The following is a 25,298-nucleotide window of genomic DNA, read 5'->3' as shown; positions in this document are numbered from 1 at the left end:
CTCTCCAAGTCTGTCACCTTTGTGACACTGAGAGCAGTTGACACAGAACCATACCCTCAAAAAGAGTAAATAAAAATTTAAGAGAGCAGATGCAACTCAAGTGAGCAGCAGTACTTTCTGTAGAAAACCCAAGAGGAAGAAAGAATTGTTTTTGTAAGTGCAAAGAACCCTGTGTCCTGCTGCTTGACTTCCTATTCTGTTGAAAAGGACAGTTCTGCTAGTTCCTCATTTGTTTGGTTAATAAACAGATAAGTCTCCCACCAAGCAGTAAGAAGACATCTGAGTTTTCATGTTCTTGGTTATCTACTTGACTGAGAAGAGGTATTTCCAGCTATAAACATCTCAGATACTGAATCACCCTAATCTTTTAATACTTGTGTCCTTGAAAAAAAAATAGTATAAAAAATAGTGGCTGTAGTTAGTACCATGAATAGAGCTGACAGTCAAGCACAGAGGAAAAAGGTTAAAACTTTCATTATTTTCAGAACACTTTATTTTTGTCAAGTGCAGAAATGGTACTGATGTACTATATTTGAGAACATAATTTTCTGCATACTTTTTTTACTAGAAAAGGAGACTGGGGCATAATGAGGGGAGGAGATACCAACTGGGGTGATTGTCCCAAACAGGAAGCTGGCAGTCTGGTATTCTGACTCTACCTGTGGATAGGTCTAGTTAGGGGCTGATAATGGTATTTCTGCACACGATGTTGGTACCAGATGAAAAAATGCATTCAAAAAAGTATCTGTCTTTATAATTATTGCAAAACTGTATCTTAAATGAGTGGTGTTTACCTTAGGTATTCAAAATCAGTAAAAGCAAGTAAATAAATTATTTAGATTAGAATAATTTAGAGTATTGTATTTGGAAGTACTGGGAAGCTATAGTTGCCTCTGCCTTGGTACAAGAGTAAGTCTTTAGTTTTATGCTGTGTCAATAGAAAAGTCCAACTGTGGTTGGTGAAATACAAAGTAGGCCAAGGTCTAAGCATGGAAGTTAGTTTACTGGAGTATAAAACTAAGCCGGAGTTTAGCAGTGAAGATTTAAGGAAGAAAGCATGAATTTGAGGCCTAGTGGACAGGAAGAGGTAACAGAGTGAGTGCAAGCAACGCCCCCACATGCTAAGGGGCAGTGAATACAGGGCCACATTTAGTTTCCAAACACTTGTGTGTCCTGGTGTTAATGCTGCAATGGTGGCAACAATTTCCACAGGGCCCTTATATGGCTCCTTGAGGCAGGTGCACTGCCCTGCCCTTACAATAAGCAGCTTCGATGCAGCTCTGATAACGGGCTCCATGCTGGTGCAGAGCAATTGTTCTGCCATACATCCTCAGCCCTTGAGCCATGCTACGCCCTGGCAGCGAAGAAGCCACCAGCACGGTGAGCACGGCCACTGGAGCAGCAGTGGCAGAGGAGCCTTCGCTGGCCACAGCTGAAACCCACTGGTGTCACGGGAGACACACCCAAACCTGTCTGGGTGAGAGGCTCCCCCGTGGGCAACTCCATGAGGGTGGCACTGCACCCCAGGTGCTCGGGAGCCATTGTGACACGCGATCAATGCCAAGCAAACGCGTCAGGAAGTCACCTCAGCCCGCCCCGGGCCCTTCAGGACACGCTGCCCCGCGCCCATCTCACCCTCTCGCTGCACCCCAGCGTTGCGGTTGCCGGGCTGTGGGGGCAGGGGGGTGGCCGGGCTCAGGAAACCACATCTGGGAGTTGTAATATTAAACTAATGCCTGGGGCGCCCTCGCGGTAATCCCCACAGGAATGTGTAAGAAACGCCTTCGCATCTCGTTAAAGCCGGACACGGACACCCCGAGCTCAGCGGCTCCCCACAGCACCTCCGGCAGGGCGGGCGCCGCGGAGCAGCACCGCCTCAGCCCGGCGGCCCCGCGCAGGCGCCGTGCGGGCAGGGCGCGCCCCGCTGCCGCTGGGCCGGGCAGGGCGGCGGCGGCCGCTCCGCTGCCAAGGCGGAGCAGTGCGGGCACGGCGTCAGGAATGGCTCCGGCAGCGACCGGTGGGATCCTGCCGACTGCGCCATCGCTGGGCCTGACGGGTGACTGGCTGGGCAGCAGCTCCGCTCTCGGTGGGTTGCTGCGGCCTCGGTCCTTCGCCGCGGTGGGACGCTTCAATCCGCGACCCCCTCGTTCCCCGCCGGCGGCCCTTGCGGCTCTCCGCGGGCTGCGACCTCGCTGGGCAGTGCGGCCTCACTTAGCCGCTCGGATGTCTCGGCTGACCTCGCTGCTTCGGCTGGGGGCCGACGCTGGCTCCTCGGGGTCCCCGGCATTCGAGTCCCTGCGGGGCCCGCAGAGATCGGCACGGCAGGGGCGCGTCCGCCTCCGCCCGAGCCCCGGGCAGCCCGGGGGAGCGAGCGGGAAAGAGGTCGAAGAGGCTCCGCGGCGGCAGCGGCTGAAGTTTCTCCCGCCTGTCAGCGGAGCGCGGCGGGGGCGCTCGGGGCGGGCGCTGCCGGGTCCCGCTCGTGCGGGCTGGAGAACCGGCGCGGGCTGCGAGTGCTCCCAGCGATCAAACGGCGCTTACTGACACGACACCCCGGCCTGTTGATGTAGTCGGTTATGGCCCGGAGGTGCCGGGGGGAAAAAAAAGAACGGTGATTAGCGATACGAGTTCGAGTCTGGCAGCTCCTCCGTAGTTGATTCGCTTTAACTGGAATCGGATGGCTTTTAAGATAGAAGTGCATTAAAAAGTTGTTTCTATTTTACCCTCACTTTTGAGGTTAAACTTGGCTTAGCGTTTAGGTTTTGGAAGTGAAAAGTTGACTGTAACCCTTGAGAACTCTGAAGAGCCCTCGCACACATACAATCACCAGAGGAAGTTTGTTTAAAATGGCATTTTCTTTGTTTATGTCTAACCCCAACTGTTACGGTACTAATAATCTTAAAGTGAAACCGAATTTCTTGCCTGTGTAGTCTGAAGTGCTTTCTTTTGTGCATTGTCTGTGATGCTGAAACACTTGTATTAAAAATTGATGTGCATTTCCACTTTCAGCTTGATCAGCTGTATTACTTTTGGATGGTATGACATGGGTAAGAGTGTACCAGCTTGTTTGAGAGTAAACTTTCAACTTAGTGGAAAGATGGTCATAGTTACTAGCAAACAATAAATCCAGAAGTATTTCTTGTCTTTCTGTGGTTCCTTTTGTGTATTTGTGTATTACTTGGTACAGGCAAGCTTGATCAGAAGGGTTCGAGGTAACTACTACCTGCTATTTATTTTCTGAAAGCAAGAAGAATGGAAGGCTTGTTGTTCAGTGCATGCTTTAGGAGAGTGGAAAGAAATAAGTACCATTAAGCATCTTGAATTTCATATTTGTGTTGACTGGTAGCTAGTGGTAGCTGCTATCTAAGGACGTGAGGTTTTCTGTGCAAAGGTAGGAGGAGGAGGAGAGAAATTGTGGATTTTTCTTATCTTCTTGGTCATCACCATATATATATTTTTTTTAACAGTTAAAAAAATAATTTGCTCTTTGGTTGTTACTTAAGCATATTACTGCATGTTTATACATGTTGTGATTACTGTACAGTTTACCTACTACTGATATCTTGAAGAGGCTGTAAACACATGTTTTAGTAAATGGAAGGACGTGTATAAATAGGCTTATACAGAGTTCTTACAAATGTTTATACTCAGGATTGCTTTATTGGGCTTGAAGGCAGTTACGTGGGTGGAGAACTCTTGGTATGCTATGTGCATTTGTAGGATTTAATAATTATAGCAGCAATTTAGTAGTGTATCTAGGTGAATAGGATTGTACTTAGGCTAAAGGTTGGCAAGTCTGGCAAGAGATGCAACAGCTATGAAAGAATTTTCTTCTCAGCGTTTTACAAATGCTTTCTGCCAACGTATCTTCTGTATCTCAAGATCACAGTATACGTCTTCACACTAGAGATATATTGTTTTGGGCTAAAATTGATTTTTGACTCCTGTAAACCAGTGAGGATTGTTGTTAGCTTGCATAAGTCCATTGATATAATGTGCCTGGTGGCATTCATTTAATACTGCTCACTAGATGCCAATTGCGCTTGCAAATTCAGTGATATGCAATAGTTCTAAATAGCTGATGTCTCCAGGAAGGATTTCATTTCATTGATTTTTAATGGCCATACTGGTGAAATGTGCTTTATTAAATGTACTGTGGCTGTTTGCAGAGTGTGTTTTATTTGAAAACTGAAATTTGAGGAACAGTTTTGCAACAGAAATGCAAATGTAAAGCACCAGTTCTGTTTATTTTTGCTATAGGAGCTCTATGCTGCTCAAGTAGTGCCCAAAGCCATTACACCATAAGCACTGCAATTTAGTAGTGGTAAACAGTGAACCATATAAGCTTTTTGTCTCTGTATATGCTAATGCAGCATTATCAACCACGTATTGTGTTGTGCAAAGAAGAGACTAAATCTGTCGCTTCCCTTTATATTTAAATTTTTCCCTTTTTCAACAGGACAAAACTGCTCTATATACTGTTAATTCATTGCATTCTAGATAATGTCAGATACCTTCATGGTGTGTGGCGACTGATGATTTATTAGATTTGGTGTTCCCTAACAAGCTCTCTCTGGCTGTATGGGAATTGCAATGCTTATTGCAATTATTTCAGCACTCAAAATTATGGAGTCTTTTATGCATTTTACAGTAATACTTCTAGCTGTATTTTTTTGGTGTGAGTAGGACCTACCTTACATAGCAGGTACCTCCTTTCTGAATCCCCACCCTACCCTCAGGCTTTCAGAGAAGCCAGCCTAAAACTTTCTACAGACAATTTATTGAATTTGTTGATAGGGTGTGTAATTCAGAAAAAATTGGCATTAGTAAAGAACTTGTCAGTGTGGAGACTTGCCTCTCAGAGTAGAAAGCTCTCTTTCCAGACCTACTGCAAAATTTGCCTACAGTCAAAATTTTTGTAGTGACTTTGGTAAGCCAGAGACTTTGTCTCTAATGTAAGGACTCCTAGCAGGCTCCAGCCTGAGTTACTATGAAAAGCTCGGTGTTGGGTACCATGGATGCTGTTTGGTATTATGTTCAGGTGGGTCATGCCTGAGACTTGATGCCTGTGTCTTATTATTGGTGTTCACAATGTAGGTGTACTTAGAAGGAGCTTTAAAGAAACATGGCTGGTCCTTTTGCTCACTTTCTTGAGACACTGCTTTTGACAGATCTAACAAAGGTTTTGAGATCTGTTCATAATCAGCCCTGCTTAACCTCTAAGGCAGTTGGCAGTGTGTTACTGGTTGTCAGTATGTTCTTTCATCATGTGGCTTCCTTTTTGTCATCTCACTTCCTGCTTATTTCACTTCTGGTTGTAGGTTCTGATTACTACAAGGAAGCTAGAAATTAAGTGGAATTTACAAACGTGTTGAATGTTCTTCTTCGATGACAGGTGTTTTTCTTTGTTACTCACTTTAAGCATATTCCCTGAAGTACAATTTCCTCGAACAATAGACAAAGCAAGTGGTAGGCAATAGGTTTTCTTCACTTAAGGGTTTTTTTCCTCTAGAAAATAAACTTCTTTTAACCTCTTCTTTACTGACTTCTCTAGTTTGTCTGCTCTCTTCTGTAGCTACCACCTCACTAGTAAGGCAGAGAAGCCTGAATGTTTCCTAATTATTTTTTTGTATATGTGTTTTGGGCAGTGATATGTTTTGTCTTTGTGATTGAAATTGCTAGTAATTTCATCGGCTTAGTTTTGCGAAAGCAATTTGACTGTAGTGTCCACAATAGATAAATACTATTTAAATCAGGTAACTCATAAAAAGTATAGTTAATTTGAAGTTGCATCAAACTGTTCTTGTTAAATTTACTCTCGGTAAAATAATTAAAGATGTGTATTAAATGGGTACATGATTACCATCAGAGTAAATGATTTACCTAAGTGATTTCACTGCTGAGCACTTGAATTAAGAATCTAAAAAAATTAAATTTGACTTGATAATAGAAACCTTTAGTGCAGCTCTAGTAGAATGCTTTATCTCTTGAGTAAGTTGAAGGTACCCAATGAAAGTATACAACTGATTTAGAACTTAGTGTCATTAGTGTTTAATGTAGTTCAAAATACACTTCTTCTAGAGCCAGGAGAGGATGAAGCACTAGGTATCATCATCAAGTATCTTTTCCTTGCAGGGGGAGCTGGTGTCACAGTCTGCCTGACCATTTCTCATTGTGGCATTGCCACAAAAAGCTTAAGCAATGCTTTGATTATGCCCTTTTAGCAGCAGTGTGTAGGTCTGTGTGATGAATTGAACCGGAGGTGATCCATATATGAAAGAAAGGAAAAGACAAAAAAAGCGCCAGAAAACCCCCCAAAAGAACCAAAACCCACTCATGCAAACAATTTTCCAATTATTTTGAACCTTAAGTGATTGCCCTGTTTCAGCACATGGGTGGACTGGCCCGTTAATGGTGAGGAGGGGGAGAAGTGATGTTGCTACTGAGGCATGTTTTCCAGCTGTGCTTAGCTGAGATGTTTGAACAGACTGTGTGCCATAGTGTAGTATTTCATTTGTCTTGTACTTAACTAGTTTGTGTGTAATCGTATTTAATTTGTTTAAATATTAATTAGCATTAAGGTCAACAATAGTTTGTTTCCATATACTGTGAGATTGATATATATGTTTCATTTTCATGCCTGAAAGCAGGGAATATGATCCTGTAACTCCTTCAACTTTATGGACAAGAAGTTAGTGAATACATATGTATTTATTTTTAGCAGGTAGATTGCTAGAATAATCAAATTTGTAACAGGTAAACAAAACTTTTTAAAAGGGGTGCCATAAATGATAAATGGCATGGGCATAATGGGCAAAATCCAGAGTAACCAAATAGGACTTTTTACTGGTACAGCAGAGAGAAGATTACATTGTTGTTCATAGGCCACTTTCTGTAAATTAATAATACAAAAACAAGTGGAATGTGCTTGACATTATCAGATGCATGTAGATTATACTTGGGTGTAGTATAGGAGATTTAGAAAAACTGCATTATTTTAATGCTGAGTTGTATATTGCTAGTATAAGAACTAAACTGTTTTGATCTTAGTTATTAAAAGGATTTGTTTTTCAAGAATCTGAGTTGTACTTTAAGCAAGACAGGACTAAGATTAAATATTTCTAGAAATTTCTCATGTGCTTTATGAAAAGTTTGTCTAGGCCATGTAAAAATTGCAATTTAGTGAAGGACGAAATAGTTCTTCATTTATCTGCTGACTTTTTACTCTCATATTCTGTTTCCTGAAGGTGCTGTAAATTGTCTTGAGCAATTGCTGAGGTGGAAGAATACTACCATTGTATCTGAGTAACAGTGATTAGAACCAAAATACTTGTCTGAGGTTGCCTATCTTTATATTTTACTTCTTAGGTAAGGATTAAGTAAGGGCAGGCAATACTCAATTACAGTACTTGGTATATATTCATTTTTAAGCAAATGAGTACATGGGATCTGAATTAGTAGCATGAGTGCAATTTATTAGTTACAGCTAAAGCATCAATAAATGTGCTGAATATCACTCCTCAATATTTTCATTTAGATTACATCTTCAAGCAATTTTTGTATGTAGACTGGTATAGAATGACTGGTGTATAAAAATGCCAGGACAGCAAAGCACTGAAACAAGTCAGTTCTTTTATGAATTGACTCAAGTCAAGGAAGATTGCTATGGCCTGATTAAAACCATTGAGAAGCAGCATCATACATCATGAGAATGAGGTAGACTCTCAACAGTCTCATATAAGCATAATGTGCCTCTAGGGAAAGGGAATAGGGAATGTGCAATCAATGATGTAGCTGTGACATATAAAATATATTGCCCATTCAGGTACTCAGGGTTTGGCTTTGCATTATGTCATAATTGCTGAGGGTTTTGAGGGCAGACTGTGTAGGGTGTTTGATTATAAAAGCTGAGTGCTTTGCTCTACTTATAAGGTTAGACAGCACCAAGTATTTGATTCAGCTAGTTAATTTTTTCTAGGATATTTTTGCTTTGCTTGAGCTGGAATTTTGCATCTCTGAACAAAAAATGAATGGCATCAAGCAGTTTCTGGACTTTGTGTAAATGAACTGTTTTTATAGAAATGTTATTGATTTAATGTTTTACTAGTAATAAGCAAAATACTGTGCTATTGTTCGTTTCTTGTTGAATTTTAATAGGAGGTTGAATTTGTAGGTATCTAATTACAACCAAAGAAAAGTCACATAGGCCTATGTAAATAAACTGGTATGTTGAAATATCCACGTTAATTTAATGAATTTTTAAATTAAAAAATTACTTCTAAATATATTTTCCTTCCTAGTTCAAAACCTCCGTAAACCTTAACCCTAATAGTAGACTAATCTATGCTACAGAGTATTCAGTTGATAAATTATGATTTTTTCAACATACTTCTGTCAGTAGAAAAAATGCCAGTACAGGCACAATTCTCCTTTCAACTTGCATGGGCTGCATGTATTCTTTGAGCATTTGTCTAGATTATCATCACGTAGACTGCAGATGAGATTTTAGCTACTGAGGTTTTCTCATTGGTGTTTCATGTGTCAGTCTACAAGCAGAAGTCACAAATCATAAGAGATTATGTAGGAAGAAAAAGAAACAGGAAGCAAAGAAAGTCAAACCATGGTTCTTTACATGCAGACTTTTACAGGTGTTACATACTAGGTAGGCTGGAAATCTCAACTCCAGTGGTTCCTGACAGTTTGCTCTCTTGGGGGGTGGTGATGGTGTTAAATTGTATCTATGTTTTCAGTGGCTGTGTCAAGCTGATGGGGTTTCAGGTTGATGATTTAAAAATAATTGTGTTTGACGTTATCCTTTTTTTAATAGAATCACAGAATGCTAGTGGTTGGAGGGTACCTTAAAGATGATTCAGTCCCAACCCTCCTTGTACCACCTCCCACTAGACTAGGTTGCTCAAGGCCTTATGCAACTTGGCCTTGAACACTGCCAGAGTTGGAGCATCCACAACCTCCCTGAGTAACCTGTTCTAGTGCCTCACTGCTCTCACAGTTAAGAATTTTTTGCACGTAATTAATTATTTTGCCCTTATTGTTTGAACATACTCTGAGACTATGGCTCTGTGTTTTTACGATTACTCTGGGAAACTTTGTTCTAGGTGCACTTGGCTATCCTTGCTCACTGTTATTTCCCCACTTCAGCATACTCAGTGGATTGTCTTAACACAGGAGTTTGCCAAACCTCAGGCTGTACTGATTCAGTAAAATGACTGCTTAAAAACTGAAGACTTTTTGTGGCATTTTTTCTTAAAACCTGGTGTCTTGGGGTGACCTTATGATGTGTATCCCATATCGCTGATATCTCAGTAATGCAGTTTAAAACTGTTTTCAGGGCTACAGTCTATCGGGAGCAGTGTGAGTGGGGTAGCAGAGAACTGAAAGGGAAGGGACCTCCTAAAGCCACTTTGTGTCTGGAGAATTGCAGTGAACCACAACTTGGAAAGCCTGAGGCATGGACCTCTAGCCATGTGATAAGGCCCCCTTGCTCTCTAGGTTTGGTGGGAATTGCCTTGCCATGGTTATGGAGAAAATAGATACTTGTTTGGGCAATGCATGCCACTTGTGCCACAAAGAGAGGCAGAAAACCTAAATAGTTGAGTTGGATAAATTTTGTGGCTGTTCCACAAAATAGCTTGACTAGAAAGTGGCTGTTGCTAGTAGGGAGGTGTTTCCTGTTCATTCTTAACATGGATACAGTGCTACAAAATCCAAAGCATCTGCCTGTTTTTGTCTTGTGTTTGAACATGAAAGGTGCTTATTTATTAATACCCTTAAGAGCTTGTGATGTATACTGTTTCAGTTGGATTTCTTAGATTCTGAGATGTTGTAGTCATCCAAGTAATACTTCTCTGGTGTGGTGGCTTTTCTCTTGCCTCGAAAGTAAATGAAACTACTTTGTTGATTAGCGGGGGACTTTGTTGCTGTTGCTACCTGATGAGTTAGAAAAAAAAAATTATATTTTGGTATATTAAAGCATGAATTATAGATTTGTAGAATGCAGATAAACTGCATGTAAGATCAACTTTCTCAGTTATATGATTGTATCCCTTACTCTGTCCTGTCTTTTGTTTTCTTGCAGTATAAAACAATTGCAACCTTAAAGTTAAATTGTACATGTTGTTCAATTGTCCAGCTCAGGCATACTTTGGAGCTTCTAAAGGTTACGTGTTGGTAAATTCTGCATGCAGTCGTGTAGAATTGCTGGCCTCTTAAAAGTGAATAGCTTTCCCTTTTGGGTTTGAGAACAAACTAGACCATCTGGTTTTGTCCAAAGCAAATATCCTGAGATTTTGCTTTAACGTTTAGTTTTGAGATCTGTTCAGTAATTTGTTTGCACTTCTTTCCATTTTTCTGCATTTCTGCTATTTCTTAAAAAAATATTTTAGTGAAATACTTAATACATCTTTTTTTTCCTTGGTGCTAATTGGGGTTTATCAGTTGTTATTTCAAATAATTTCCATTGTTTCCACTTTGAGCAAGTCTTGTGTATTGCATACTACTCAACTGACAATTCAAGACTGTTCTGAAAAATTCAGAAATATTTTAAAATAAAAGGTTTACTGTTTCTAGAGGAATAAGGAAAACTAGGGTAAATACCAAACTGAAGTTTTAACTTTTCTTCCCTGTCTGTCACCTTACTGGTGTTTCTTGAATGCAACTTAGTCATGCAGCTGGTGCAGGAGATTTTTATGGAATAACGCTCTTTCTGCAAATTTGTGCAGGCTTCCATTTTTTTATTTTTGAAAGGGAAGGATTATTATTCTAGGCATTTGTGTTGTGAAAGTGTCCCTGTCATGGAAATGTTTTTCTCCTGACTCCTCAATTCTTCAGTGAGTTTGATGAATGGCTTAATTGTGAGTTTCCTTGTCCATTTAAATACAAGTAGATGGAAGATATCTTGAAATATGTGGATAAAAACCCAACACTTTCTGGCTGTCATTATTACCTACTCAAAAAAATTGTTTTTGGCTGGAGTGGAGGAGAATAATAGAAGGTAGAAATGCAGGAGCATTCTTGCATATTTGGGATAGTAATGTTTAAGTCTTTATTATGTGGGGTGGGGAGTGTGTATAACCTCTAAGGGTTTGCAAAAGTTTTGAGTATGCAACATGTAATTTTGGATTTTTCTGAGCTGTTGAACTTTTTATACTTTTATATTTGATATGGTTGAGAATGTACTGAGTTTTTAGTTTCTTTCTGTATATTGGACATTAAAGTGTGTTAATATTGGAAGAGGTTGCCCAGAAATGTGGAATGTCCGTCATCTAGATGGAGCTTATCTGTGAAACCTGATCTAATCAGTGCTGCTGTTAGCAGCATTTGGACTGATGAACTTCAGATGTCCCTTCTAATGTAAATATTCTATATTTTGATAGGTCAAAATCCCAGTTTATAACATGGGATTTACATCTGTGAATTTCAGAACTTAGTTGAAACAAAAGTGCTTAATTGTGGATATAGAGTTAGTGTGTGACAGTGCTTCAACTTAAATTCTTTGCAAGAAAAAATAATTCTTTCATGTCCTCTTTCAAGTTTAAATACAAAATGATTTCCAAATCTGAGACAAACAAAGAGTGAGCCCACCTTATTCTGATGAGCAGGGGTAGATGCTCTTTCTTTTGAGAATTCCCACTGTCAAAAGAAAAATAAAAATCAAGGGTATTTCATTCACACCTGATACTTTTCCTATGCAAGGGTCAATATTAAATCCTGTATTTATTCTCATATTAGGGAAGGATCCATATTTTATTGGTAATTTTGCATGAACTTAGGACTGGAGGGGTGGTATGGCATTTTGCTCACAGATGTGAACAAGGAGCAATGGTGATGTTACTCTTCTGTGAAATATGTGAGCCCTCTATTTGAGATTACAAGCCTGTCAGGCTAGAACATTGTTGGTTCTTCACTGTTATATTGAAGAAATATCACGCAGGCTTTTTGGATGTTAGATGTTTGTAATCGTTTGGTGAAGAGGGAATATCTGCTGTTTCTGGTGTTAAGTTCCCAGCCAGTAGAGTATTGTTGTCGTCATCACAGAAGGTACCTTGCATTGACACTGTGGGGATTTGGTCATGCTTGTAATTTTCTGAATTCTTTCAAGTGATTTACAGTGTATAGTGATAAATGTGTTTATTGATTTACATAGATGGAGAGGTTCCCGGGGTTTTGTCAAGCCATGGCTTACAGACAACTACTTTGACAACTAAAACGGATGGCAGTGATGGCAAGGCTGAACACCTAGAGTATATTGCCTTTGCTTTGGTTCCTGTTTTCTTCATCATGGGTCTCTTGGGGATCCTTATCTGCCATGTCCTTAAGAAAAAAGGATATCGTTGTACAACAGAGGCTGAAGAAGTAGAAGAAGAAAAACTTGATGAAAAAATAGGTAATCAAGTCTAATAAACAAATACCTATTTCTGTACATTGCAACTACTGTGGAATAATTTATTGTGACACTTCTGTCATTTCTGTGTCTATATTTGACATCAAAGCAGTATTAAAAATAATATTTTTGTTATTATATGTCACTTGGGGTTTGATCGTTGCCAGTCAAAACTAGGAGTGTTCCGCTTTCCCATGCAAGTCTGCTAACATCAAGTAAGAGCTTACAGAGGGATCAAAGTATCAGTATATTTGCTTGCAGCTCCACAGCTGGAGTCACCAGATCATTTTTCTGCATTCTACATGCTGTTAACAACAAAGTATTCGTGTACATAGTGCTAGCTGAGAAGTGGCAAAAAGCTGCCATTTAAAGCCTAAAATCTTAGTTTTATGTTTTGCAATCCTAATTTGTTCCTGTTGTGCTGTCATTCTTATCTCACCTCTCTTTATAAAACCAAGCCTTTGGACTGAATATCTTCATTCTGTTTTAAGTAATGCTTGCTGCTTATAATTTTTTCTTAAAGTTACCTTTGTTTCTGTCCTAATGTTTGTTCATTTGTGCCCTTGTTTTTATTGTTCTGTATTCCCATCTATTCTTACTTGGGGGAAAAAAGGGTGTTATCATGTGGGAAAGGCTACAGTAACCTGGTATAGCATTTGTAAAATGTAAGTAAAAACAAAAGTCAAGTCACTTGTAAATACTCTGGGCCTTTTCCTTTCTCCCAGTTAATTTCTTTCAGTAGGTTCATAATGAGTGCAAATGACAGTGGCTCTGTGGTAAGGGTAGACCTATGTGGTGCAATAATGATGTGTCAGTGTGTTCTTAAGCATTAATTGCCTGGGGCATCTGTGCAGTGAGTGGAATTGTCTGGTCTATTAGTTCCCGAGTGGGACAGTGAGGTGTGTGGTAATGAAATGGGGACATCCCCTGTGCCTCAGTGTCAGGATCTAACTGTGTCTAAGTTACCTTGCAAAGTTGTGGGTATTAAGATGAAGCGTGGGGACAGAGATGGGGAAGCCTCTAATTTACTACCTAAGAGAAGAATTTAGAGTCTAGCGTATCAAACTTGCCTCAAGCCCATTTTTTAAATAAAGTATTACAACAATTATTAGAGAAGGGCACAGTTTTGCCTCTTCATTGTTTTAGTTCCCCCATTAATCTTCTTCAGCCTTTGCAGGTTATTTTAGGGAAGCTTTTAATATTGTTAATGGGTGCATTCTGTTCCAAAGTTTTCAGATTTTTTTTTTTAAATCAATCAATTGTTTTGTCCTTGTAGATGTGGTGAAAAACTTAAATTGGATCCCCCCTCATACTAAAAGCCAATAATACCTGTTTTAGAATAGTGACTTGAGACAGTTTAACGATTTGTTTTGGGTTTTTTCTCCCTATTATTGGGATTAGAAATGCTGCCCTCTTGTTTGTCTATTCCTTACTAGCTAGAGAAGGAATTTTGAAGTATGTTTGTGAAAATGCTGATCTTATTTAATTCTTAGGTGAATTTGTTAGGGCTGATGTACAGAGGATAAACCTGTGTTCATATTTTTACTGCATAAGGATGATAAAGTCTTATCTAAGCTTTCCCTCCATAATGGCAACAGATCTTGCCATTTTTTAAAAATGTAGTTTCTTTTGTTGTGTGTTCAGTTTTGGTTGTGACTTTTTTTATCATTATTTTGTTTTAAAATAGTTCAGTTCTTGATTCATAAGGCCAGGATGCTGACAACATATTTATTTCTTTGCACAGAAATGAATGAATCTATGCATGAGAATAGTGACACTGTGGGACAAATTGTTAACTACATCATGAAAAATGAAGGTATAGTATTGTGACATTGAAGTTATCAGCCCTTGTGATAGTTTTCTATAACAAGTATGTTTTTTCAGATAGTCTGATATATGGTATGTTCATGTGCTTTCATTTAATAACCAATTTGTTCATTCTTAGCTCTTTGAGATTGTCTTCACAAGGCAATTGCTTCAAGGACAATAGGGAAGTTTCTTGCTTACTTGAAAATTGTTTTGTATGGTAAATTCAGGTAATGCATTTACAGATATTTTCACTCTTTAGGTATTTGGGGTTATTTTTGGTTCAGCCTTTTGCTTTGTGTGTGAAGTAGAAGCTCAATGTTGCTTTCTTAGTAGTAGTGTTTAAAGCCTGTGGAAACTTTTATGTTTGACTAGATTAAACTTCTTGTCCTGAAATGATTCTTGCAGCTCTTGTCTGATGAGAGGCTTGTGCATAACTGAGACAATTGGGTCCATAGCACTAATGTTGAATTCTGTACGTGGTATCCTCTTGTGTCTGCAAAGTAAAGGATAAAGAGAAAGATGTGACTGAGAAAATAAAATCATAGTTAAGCACCCCATGGAATGCTTGATTAGTTCAGAATGTATTTGCCCAATAGAAGAAAAGTTTAGGAGACTGGATGTTTTTATAGGATAAGAGCATTCAGCCTTTTATTTTTACATTTGTATAAATCAGAGTTTTAACCATTGAACTGGATTTGAGTTACCTCTGAATGAAGACTAGTCCTCTGGAAAAGTGGTGGTTTTGGGTTTGCATGTGGGGTTTTTTGGGTTTTGTTGTTTGGGCCTTTTTTCTGTTGTTTGGTTTTTTTTTTTTTAGACTATTAGTGCTTTGAGCTTGTGTGTTTTTCCTTGAGATTGGGATTAAGTAACCCATATGTTTTGATAAGAAGTGAGAAATTAAAAGCTCTTGGCTGATAATGAATTTGCATTTTGTAGGGCTCACTTAAACTGATGTTTTTAATCTGAAGTTGTGTTAAACGTCTGAGGTGGTTCAGAGATCTTGTTCAAGAGTTTTGTTTAGATGGCTGTGTTTCGTGGCGTGTACTGGGGTGGAGCGTTGAGTGCAATATGAACTGCAATTTTAGGAGCTCATGTTAAGACTATCAATAGAATTACATTAACGGGTTTTTTTTCTGCGGTTTTCTCTTACACTTTTTTGGAGATACACATAATGCAGTCATCTTTCTTTTAGATGAAATTTCTTTGAGGAACTTTAATTTTGGTTTTGTTTTTTTTCTAAATCTAGAACCGTTCACTTTTAAGAGTTCTGTTTATTCTCATTGCAGCAAATGCTGATGTGTTAAAGGCCATGGTAGCAGATAGCAGTGTCTTTGAACCTGAAAGGTAATTACTCCTCATTTTAATGCATGTTTCCTGAGGCAACTAAAAAGATACCCTTTCAAAGGATTTTGTTTCCTGAGCACTTCTAAGACTACATCGCTTGCTTGAGTTACCAGCTAAGAGGATAATACTTTGATTTTCTGTTGTTTGAGTCCCTGAATTTTAACATATACCCTAGCTTAGTGACTGGCTCTTCTGGTTATGTGTTTTAGCTGCATGATACAGTTTTACTGCATTTTGGGCTAAAGATTTACAGATGCTGCAAATACTGGTTTACTTGAGGGTGAAGTTATGTCCAAAGTTACTCTGACTTCAAAGAACAGAACAGCACTCATTTCATCTGTATAGAATCTAACTTATAAGAGACATCTCTTTCTGTGTCTCCTTTTGGTTTACTTTTTTCTTTATAATTGTGGAAATAAACATTGATTGACCTATCTCTTAGGTTTTTTCACCGCACACCTGTTTAGATAATTATGTAGAGAAAGCAGCTCTGCCTTAGATGCACTGTATGTGTAAAAGAACTTGTAGATGCGTCATATGTGAAAAGGTGCTTGTATCTGTACATGAGTACTTTTAGCTATATCTGTACTACTCTCAGTGCTCTTCATATATAACCCTGTGTTCATATTCAATGCAGAGGAGATGAAAGTTCAAGTAGTATTGTGTTACCTATAAAAGAAGTAGGACTGTATCGTTACAGCAAAACAGAGTTGAGTATGCAAAGTTAAATGTGTGTTCTAATGGTGAGAGGCTTGGTTATTGAGAAAAACCCTGAATTTCCAGTGGGATTTCTTCTCAACTATAGGTATTTTTCTGTGGTGCTGTAGAAATATTTGTTTGAATTTTTTGCATAGGCATGTGTCATGTTGTCTTGGGAGTTTTAGATCATCGTTTCAGTGATAAAATATGAAAAGTAAGGAGGAAGGAAAAATGATTGCGCTTCCAGAATTTGATAGATACTCCTGAAGCTTTTGTAATTAAGTAGAAATCCACTGTAGTTTTTTTTAAGTTCAGTGCACTATGAAACTTTCTATTTATAGCAATCGTAATGGCTGAGTAAAATCTACACTTCTCTCATCTGAAGCCATTAGTTCTGTCTTTGCTTCAGATGCTGAACAACTTTTACTTCCCTAATAGTGTTTTCTTGTTTATTTGAAGACCATTAAATATCTCCTGTCAGTATTTTTATTTTGACAATAAGCATCCAAGTAACTCCAGTCTTCTCTGGCATGTTTTACTTTTTATTTGTTCTTTCTGTTCCCCTTTGGAATCTCTTCCAAAGAGTCTGTTAGTATTTTTCTTGAAATGACATTTCTAAACCTGCACAGTGGGATCAGATATGGCATGATTAATGCTGAGTAATGTAAATTTAGGTTCACAAGTTATATTTCTGTTATTTCCACTGTTAAGTTGTCCTTTTTGAGCAAGAACATTGTTAATGATTCATGTTCAGCTCATGATCCTCTTTTTCTGAAGAATGATCATCTGTCTCGTTGCTTTTTAATCTAGGTTTGTGTAAAGGTTTTCTGCTAAAACACTGAAAATTTGTGTTGCCCTTACTAGAATACATCCATTTTTTTTAGTAAGATTTGTGTATGTGTGAATGTCTTTCACATGCGTGTTCTGCTCTCATCATTCTAATTTCTTATCTTGACCTCTACAAGTTACTATGGATGACCCAAAGTCTATGGGTACTTTAGTTGTTCTTCTGTTCTGTTACCCAGTGAACTATTTAAAACACTGAATATCATCAGGACCAAAAAGACCCCATTTAGTGTGTCTTTCCAGTTTCATAGCAACTACAGATATATCACTTTCCGTATGTGTTTTTCATTTTTTTTTGTTACAAGGTATGCTGCCTTACTCTACAGTTATTTCACCTTTCATGATCTCTGGCCTGCTTTAGGGGAATTTGTTACAAGACAGTGTCAAAATGGATGCTAAAGTCCAAAAAAAGTACATCTGGTTTCTATCTCTGCTATCTGTTTGTCTGTTTTAGAAGAAAATCAGATTGGTTTGATTAGTTATTCTCAAATGCCTTTTGGAGGTTGTAGTGCTTTTTCTTTCTTTCTAGGTACTTACAGTTTTATTTTTTTCCCCCTGAAACAGAATGATCTGTTGTTTCCTCTTGTCATTGTGGTAGACATTTTAGTTTTGCCTCCTTTCAATATTGTGGGACTGTGCTCTTCTTGTGTGAGTTTCTTGAGATCTTGTAATAATTCTGAAATACTTTCTGTAGTTCTCCAAGGTAGTTCTTTTGTGACTATAATCAGCTTATTAAATGCTGTCATCAGTATAAATTCATATAACCTGTTCTCTTCTACTCTAACCTGATTTTTTTCCCTCCTGATTTCCTTGTCTTTTGTGTTAGTTACCTTAACCACATGATTGCAGCTGAATTAATTCGTGAAAGTGATTCTGATAATAAAATACACTATTGAAGGGAGCCTTAAGCTGGACATCCTCACAAATAAATGTTCCCTGTAAAAACTAGATATTCACTAGACATAACGGAAGGTTGGATTTCATACTTTTTCCTTTTTGAGAAACAGTATTCTGTAGTAAGTGTTAAATTTTCTTTATTTCTTTTTCCTACAGCCCATTATCTCCTACCTCTCCTGAGAGTCCAGTGAGTCCGGGGACTCCTTTGTCACCGGGTGTTGTTCCGTTCAGACACAGCTGCAAAGGCCATCACTTCCATACTGTTGGAGGAGTGGTAGAAAAGGATGTTTGTACTCGCTGTAGTCACAAACGATGGCACCTTATAAAACCAGCTCAAAAATCTAAAGAGAACAGAAGAAGTCGTATTGGAGAAGTTACAGTCCTTTCTGTGGGAAGGTAAGGCTTAGGTCCTTTTGTTGTGTACTTCTCTTAGGAATGCTACGGTGGCTGGTGTTGGATCAGATATTCACTGATTCTGCTCTGTTTATAACATTGGTGATTTTTTTTTTTTATAGCCTTGTTACTATTAGACTGAAGTTATTTCTGGAAGAAGTAAATCTGATTTTCTTTTTTTGTTTTTTTTTAAGAACTGTGTAAAAAGATGGACATTTATGATGGGTATAAATCTAAGGCTCTTGCTTGATTGATACAGGCTAAAAAGAAACAAGAACTGCATACTAATAAATTTATCTGAATTTGGTGTTTCTCAAGTAAGTGTGAGGCTATAGAAACCACTTCATTCTCTTTGTTATTTTTAATTCCTCCCTTATGTTGTAGTTGTCTTTGAAAATTGCTGTTGCAAGAAGTGGTATGCAATCTGTGGATTCTGGCTTCAAAACACAATTGCCTGAGAAAGTGTGATTCAGGAGTAGTGAGTACTGGAAATACCCGCAGGTAATAGGAAAGAAGATGCTCTGAAGTGAAGCAGGGTCCGTGTCTGTTTTGACATCCTGTTCTTTGGACCTGAAAGTTTGTTCCTGGCCATGCTATTGGTCCTGAGAATGTTCTAACTGATCTCTGGGGAAACACAAGTGAACTTTCTTTTGCTCACCTCAGATTTCGAGTCACCAAAGTGGATCACAAGTCAAACTCCAAAGAACGGAAAAGCTTGATGTCTGTTACTGGCGTGGAGAGTGTCAATGGTGAGATGCCTGCCACACCTGCGAAACAGGAAGTGAGTGAAGCACCTGCCTCACCTGTGAAACAGGAAATGCAAGAGAGGAGAAGCTCGGAGTAAAATGCAGGTATCAAACATTTTAATGTATGGAACTCATACTGAAAGTATTATGTTGTGAAATACATAAAAGTAATCAGTAAAATTGAAAATATCAGTTCTGTGTGGAAACCTGTCTTTCAATTTCAAAATTTTCTACACAAGTCTGCAAAAATTACATTTTATCACTCAGTGAATGATAAATTAATAAAAGCTTTTTTATCCATCAAAGTCTTATCTAAACTTTGTAATTAGAGTAGGTGTTGAAATAAAAACTTCTTTGTGGGTATGGCATCACTAGTTCAACAGATAAAATGTCTGCATGTTAATTTTTTTGCAATAAACAATGGCTCAGATTTAGTGGCAGCATGTTTATCGCCCAAAACAAACAAGTGCTACTGACAGTTGTATCACTGGAATAACTACAGTTATTCAATAACTACAGCTGCTTCCTTATGCTTGCTGCTTTGTACTGCATGCTTGTATAAGATGGTTGCTTACTAGATACTTCTCTGATAGATCTGTGGAGCTTTGACTAATGGCAATGGAGAGACATGAAACTCTGGTCTCACAGGGATCTAACTAAGCCAGGCGGTTGGGGTTTTCTTGTGAGTCGTTAAACTTCAGTGAATTGCTTGAGTTACTCTATTATGCATGTGAAAAACACATCTGGCATGGTTTTGAAGTGCAACCCTAACTGTGGCTTTTTTTTAACAGTTTAGATAGTTGGGGGGGGAAAAAACCCTGGAAGTTAATATGGTTTGCCTCTGTTTGATGACATGCTGATGGATGATATGAAGGGGAAAGGTGATTTTACACAAATGCGATTCAAAATTCAGACTTGACCCTTGAGGAACAAAGGTTCTGTGGTGACAAGGTACTGGAGGAAGTGAACAAAGTGCATGGTGCCAAACTCTCTGTATGCTGAGAGAGAGGATAAAATTATGTTGTGTCAAACTACTGGTAACTTCAAACAGAAGAGGGAAATGCATAAGAGGAAATTGGGTCTATTTAGAAAAGCAACAAGATTCTAATGCCCTTGAGTGTCTTGAGGTTAAAGTAGAGAGCTGATATGCAGTGGGATACTTCCTCCCAACCCTTACTGGCAGCACAGGTTTGACTGTTGAACTAAGCTGAGTGTATTTGTCTGGCCTTTATGTCTCACTGTGTATCACTATATTATACCAAGGTTTTTTTGAACCATTGCTACAGAGGAAGAGAGACTTGGAGATTTGGTATGCTTCCAAATATTAAAAAAGTTATGGAGGGTAATGAAGTAAATTGATTTTTTTTTTTTTTTTCCAGTGAATAAGAAGACAAATGATAGGCTAAATTGCAAGAAGGTGGAGTTCAGGTTTCAAAAATTAAGAAATTGGAATAAGCATCTTTATTGCTGGACATATATAAGAGCAGACTGGACAAATGCTTGTCTATGCTGATGTGCTGCTGTTTCCCTTTTTGTTCTGTAACACATTTTGGTAAATCACAGCTGCCTAGTGGCTGCTGTTTAATTGTTGCAGTGTAATCTGTGAAGGATCTACAGATGTCAGTGAAAGGCAGACTGCACTCTTATTTTCTGATTCAGAATAATGTCCTCGTGCTCAGGGTTTTTTTATGTTGGTGTGGTTTCTATTTCTTCCCTTTTTAAAAATCAATATTAGCTAAATGCAATAGGAGATAACATCTTCCTTCACTGGATTGGCATTTCCATGCCCAGCTAATTGTTTTGTTAGTTCTGTGACTATTTTTATTTCTTCTCTGTATCTTTAGTGGGAACATCATCAGATTGTTCATAATATGATTTTTTTATTCTACTTAAAGGCAAGCTAGTTATCTTCTCTTTAAGCATGAGAAATAGAAAGAATAGGGCATTTATGAAAATAAGTTTTTGTGCACTTTGATTAAAAAAACTGCATCATTTTGAAATCACTCAAAATGTTTTGTAGTCCAGTTTTTTTATCTAATTTGTTCTTTCCTCTCCTAAATAGGAAAGATGTTCCCTGTAATTATCTAAAAGTTTCATAAATTTGAACCATTACTACTTTAATTTAAAAATAAGTTGTTCTCTACAGAGATATTATAGTAAAGCTGTAAAAAAAATTGTCCATCTATGGCAGCTTTTTATTGTAGAACTTCCCTTAGGATTAAAGTTTTTCCCCTTCTGAAGACAAATGTTCTAATAGCAGAGAAATGTCTCAGCAGAATATTTTAATGGTCTCTGCAGTCCAACAGAGCTATTTAGTAAATCCAGGAAACTAGCCAGATCTGTTTGATGTGCACTAGAAAAAATAAACAGATCTTGTTTGAAAGCATACGATTCTGTTCCCTAGCATGGTTCTAGAGCAGTTTTTGTCTACTGGCATGAGAAGCTGTTCACATGTAAACAGGTAGTAGTTAGAGCTTTACTTCAACTACTTATTTCAGACTTCTAATAAATTATTGTAGCCCAGTTTACTGAAACTGAGTAGATAAACAGCATTTAAGACTTTTGTGCCTCTAGTCTATACATTTGATTAAAGGTTATCGTTTGGGGGGATTTGACTCAGATCTTCAGATGCAGAGGAAGAAGGCAGACATAAATGTGTGTTTAACTGCTTCCAGAAAAGGTTTTTCTGTCATTCAGAGGCAGTAGATTTGTGCCTTGTGGCTGACTTTAACCATTGTTACTGAGACTTCCTGTGTGAGGTGGAATTCCTGAGTTGGACAGTCCCTGAGCAGAGTAGCATTGCTGATTGCCTGTATTCACTGCTACTCTCAAGTCCAGGGTTTTTTTTTCCCCTAAACTGACATGTTTTGAAGTGACCTGTACAGTGTTTCAGCTTATCTAGTGTCTTGCTGGCTACATCATTTGAAGTTGTGGCATGTTTTCTCTATGTCTTCAAGGTCCATGTTCTCAGCAGACTCCATTTCATCAGTTAGTTTTATTTCAAATACGCTTACTGGCACATAAAAAGAGTAGTAGATACACAGCTGGTAACTGAAGTCAAAACTTTGAGTTGAGCTCTTGCACATCCATTTTAAGCTACTGGATAAACAAAAACTGGTACCGGTACACTGAAGTTATGTAACATTTTCCATTTCTAGTGCTTTGCACTGTGGTGTGATTTGTCAGTTCGTCCATGTGTTTGTCCATGCATTTCAAGAGTACTAGATCAATTTTTAGTTCCTCTTTAGGATTTCACATGCTAAACTTGGAATGCATGGCAGCTACTTCATGCAATTGTGGCTTTTTTTTTTCCATGTCAGAGCACCTGCTAACTTTTTAATTGGTGTGTCCATACTAAAACTAATTTTGCTATTTAGGTTTATTTTTAGAATTGTTTTCTTCTCTTACAGGTGGAACTTTTATAAGAAGATTGTCTGCAAGCACTTTGGAGAAAATCGAAAACTTGCAAGAGATGCACACTATTTAAGGAAATGTATTTATGGCAGTGTAGGATTTTACAAGTTCTGTGATGTCATTCTTGCAAGGTTAAATACTTCATGGTTTTTGACCAGTAAAATAGTAAGATTTAGGCACTTAAATACTGTTGAACTGTGTGGACATCATAACGAATGGCTTCATCTTGGAAAGAAAACAAACATACAAGTTTTTGGACAGGAAAGGTAAAAGCTTTATCAAGTCTTAAACTTTTTTTGTACTTAGACAAGCATTTTTAATGAGCTCAATGTCAAGAGTAATACAGTTACGTCGTGGATAAACTGCATTCACCCCAGTGGTCCATCTGGATTTTTCTCTGTTCTGCCCACTCCAGAATTGACAAGTGTTTGCTGAAGATAAAAGCCAGCCTTTGAAAGATGAAAATATTCTTTTAATCTGTTTGTACTTGTTTGTAGTCAAGTAAAACATACAAGGAAATAATTATGTCAGCCAAATCTCCATATGTGCCTTTAGTACATAAGACCTCGAACTCTATGCAGGGTACTTCACAGTAGAGACTGGTTCAATTATATGCAGATTAAATTAAATTAAATTGTTGTTCCCCAGACCCATACCTCTGCCTTACTACTTAACATAGGCTGAAGAGCATCTTTTCCTATGCAGTTGGATGAGCTCTTGGTGAGGTTACTTTCCTCAAGGCCTTTTGTTCTCCTGTTTTCTTGTAACTGCTCACTCGTATTTGAAGAGTGCCTAATAGTTTTGCTTTTCTTTTTTTGTTCTTACCCACAGGTTCCTTATTAAGCTAAGGCAACATATTTCAACCCTTAGATAAGGATATGGAATATTTGGCATTAAAAAATTTATGGAATATATACTAAAGTGCTTCAGAGTGGCTTTATTGGACTGAGGGTAGCTGTATTCATTGGCACCGAAATCTTAACCCACTGTTACTCCCTTCATATTTTAAGTGTGACTTAAGGCTAAAATTACCATGATATTTGATGTTAATTCTTTGTATCTACTTACGATCTCTGCTTTGTCCTGTTACTTGTTTTGGGGAGGGAAATCTCTGTAATACTTCAGCAAACTTTTCTGTGTAATAGAAACTGAAAAAGATCAATTGTTCTGAGTGCCTCAGAATATAAGCTCTAATGTAATGCATTTTAGTAGAGATTGCACTATATTCTGAGAACTGTAACTTAGTCTACTTTATGAACTCAATGAAAATAAGTGTATGTTTTTGAAATGGATTTATTTTAAATCGATACCTTCAGTCTTTTTAATGCAAGTGCTCTAAACTGTGTTTCTCCTTCATATCTAAGAATTGTGTTTCTTCATTGATTTGTGCAGTGTTTAACAATCAGTGTGTACAAAATTGCTCTTCTTGCTTGTGTATTAGTTACTCCCATGTCTTGCCAGGAAACATCAAGCTTTTTCACTCTTGCTGAAAGTATGAGCTGCTGATGGTCTTCCTTCTATATGTATCCCCAAGATACTGACTGGACCTATCAATATGTGCTTTTCAGCGATGTTACATTTGCCAAAAAAACCCACCACTACGCAACCAAACTTTGAAAATAATAAATGTTTTATTGTTCTTTTTGAAATGGATATTTTTAGAGATAATTGTCTGTCCTTGAGAACCCAAAATAACTGTTTGGCCAGGACTCTAACTTCAGTGTTTAGCATCCCTGTTCCCATAAATTTAAACTCAGTTTGTGAAATCTCTTCAGTATTTAAGTACAATATAAACACCAACCTCATCTTATAGGCATACATTAAGCTTCGCGTGATTATTTGTGTGAAGAACACCTCTAGAAGATTTAATTAGTATTGGTTGTAGTAATTAGCTTTCAGTTTCCAAGAGATTGATAGCTGTGAGTATAAAATGTTACTGAAAAAAGGGAGCATTGGAGAAAACAGTGGTTTTCAAATAATTTTCAGAAAGAAGATACACAGTTACAGACTGTCCCCAAAGCTTTTTCTAAAAAAAGAGCAGTTTCTCTTGATACTGTATTTTGCTACGTGATGGGTTAGTACTGCAAATAAATGTCAAAAGGATGTCAGAAAGTTTAAACAGTAATATGTATTTTTTTACTTATTTTAATAAGTAGTTTCTGTTTTGATTCCATTGAAAATGCGTAGAATAAAAGGGATGTTGGATATGTAAAAAGTTGTTTACGTGTATAAAGTAATTATGTAAGGTATTATAAGACCTGATATGTGCAAGAATTGAATTTATGCATTGCTACCTAAGAGAGGATTTAGAAACTGTGCCTGTTTTATTGCCTTTAACACTACACTGCTATTTTGTAGGGATATGGATATTGCCATATTAGTCTGCTTTTCCTAAATTTGCATATCAAATGTATTTTTAACAAAATAGTTTATATACAACTTTTATACTACCAAGCAGTAAATAAAAAATATTGATTCTTAAGCTTGCTTGTGACTTCCTTCAGCCTTCACCCATTGAGGGAAATTTAATTTTTGCACAATCTAAATGTAAAATGCACTCTTTTTCCCTCTTAAGTTTTTGTTTATGGAGGTATTGAGAAGGTTAGGTTATAGTGTGATGTACTTCAGAGCAGTTTTATTTTCTTCAGAAAGGACAATTGCAAATACGACTTCAGCTTCAGATTTAAATGGGAAAGACAGAAATCTGTGCTTTAACCCAAGCTGGTATGTTAGAATAAAAGTATCAAGGCTTT

General features: G+C 37.9%; 1 protein-coding gene across 3 annotated transcripts; it reads left to right on the top strand.

The window, feature by feature from the left end:
- The first annotated feature begins 1,915 nt into the window (after positions 1-1,915).
- Positions 1,916-25,027, top strand: RELL1 (RELT like 1). Of its 3 annotated transcripts, none has more exons than XR_007203753.1 (8): positions 1,916-2,086; positions 12,161-12,400; positions 14,142-14,213; positions 15,493-15,550; positions 18,149-18,388; positions 19,049-19,236; positions 22,542-22,811; positions 23,377-25,027. XR_007203753.1 is itself a non-coding variant. In XM_048304469.1 (7 exons), the coding sequence occupies exons 1-6, from the start codon at positions 1,999-2,001 to the stop codon at positions 19,227-19,229; spliced, it is 879 nt and encodes a 292-aa protein (XP_048160426.1). In that variant the 5' UTR covers positions 1,916-1,998; the 3' UTR covers positions 19,230-19,236; positions 22,542-25,027. The 3 variants fall into 3 exon arrangements, 1 of the variants encoding a protein (XP_048160426.1); XR_007203754.1 differs by adding an exon at positions 19,725-19,813 and having other exon boundaries at positions 22,542-25,027; XM_048304469.1 differs by having other exon boundaries at positions 22,542-25,027.
- The last annotated feature ends 271 nt before the right edge of the window (positions 25,028-25,298 follow it).

The sequence above is a fragment of the Corvus hawaiiensis genome, chromosome 5 (genome assembly GCF_020740725.1).
Source record: "Corvus hawaiiensis isolate bCorHaw1 chromosome 5, bCorHaw1.pri.cur, whole genome shotgun sequence".
NCBI classification, from domain to species: domain Eukaryota; kingdom Metazoa; phylum Chordata; class Aves; order Passeriformes; family Corvidae; genus Corvus; species Corvus hawaiiensis.
The sequence above is the reverse complement of the archived record's forward strand: the minus strand, read 5'-3'. Positions and strand labels throughout refer to the sequence as shown.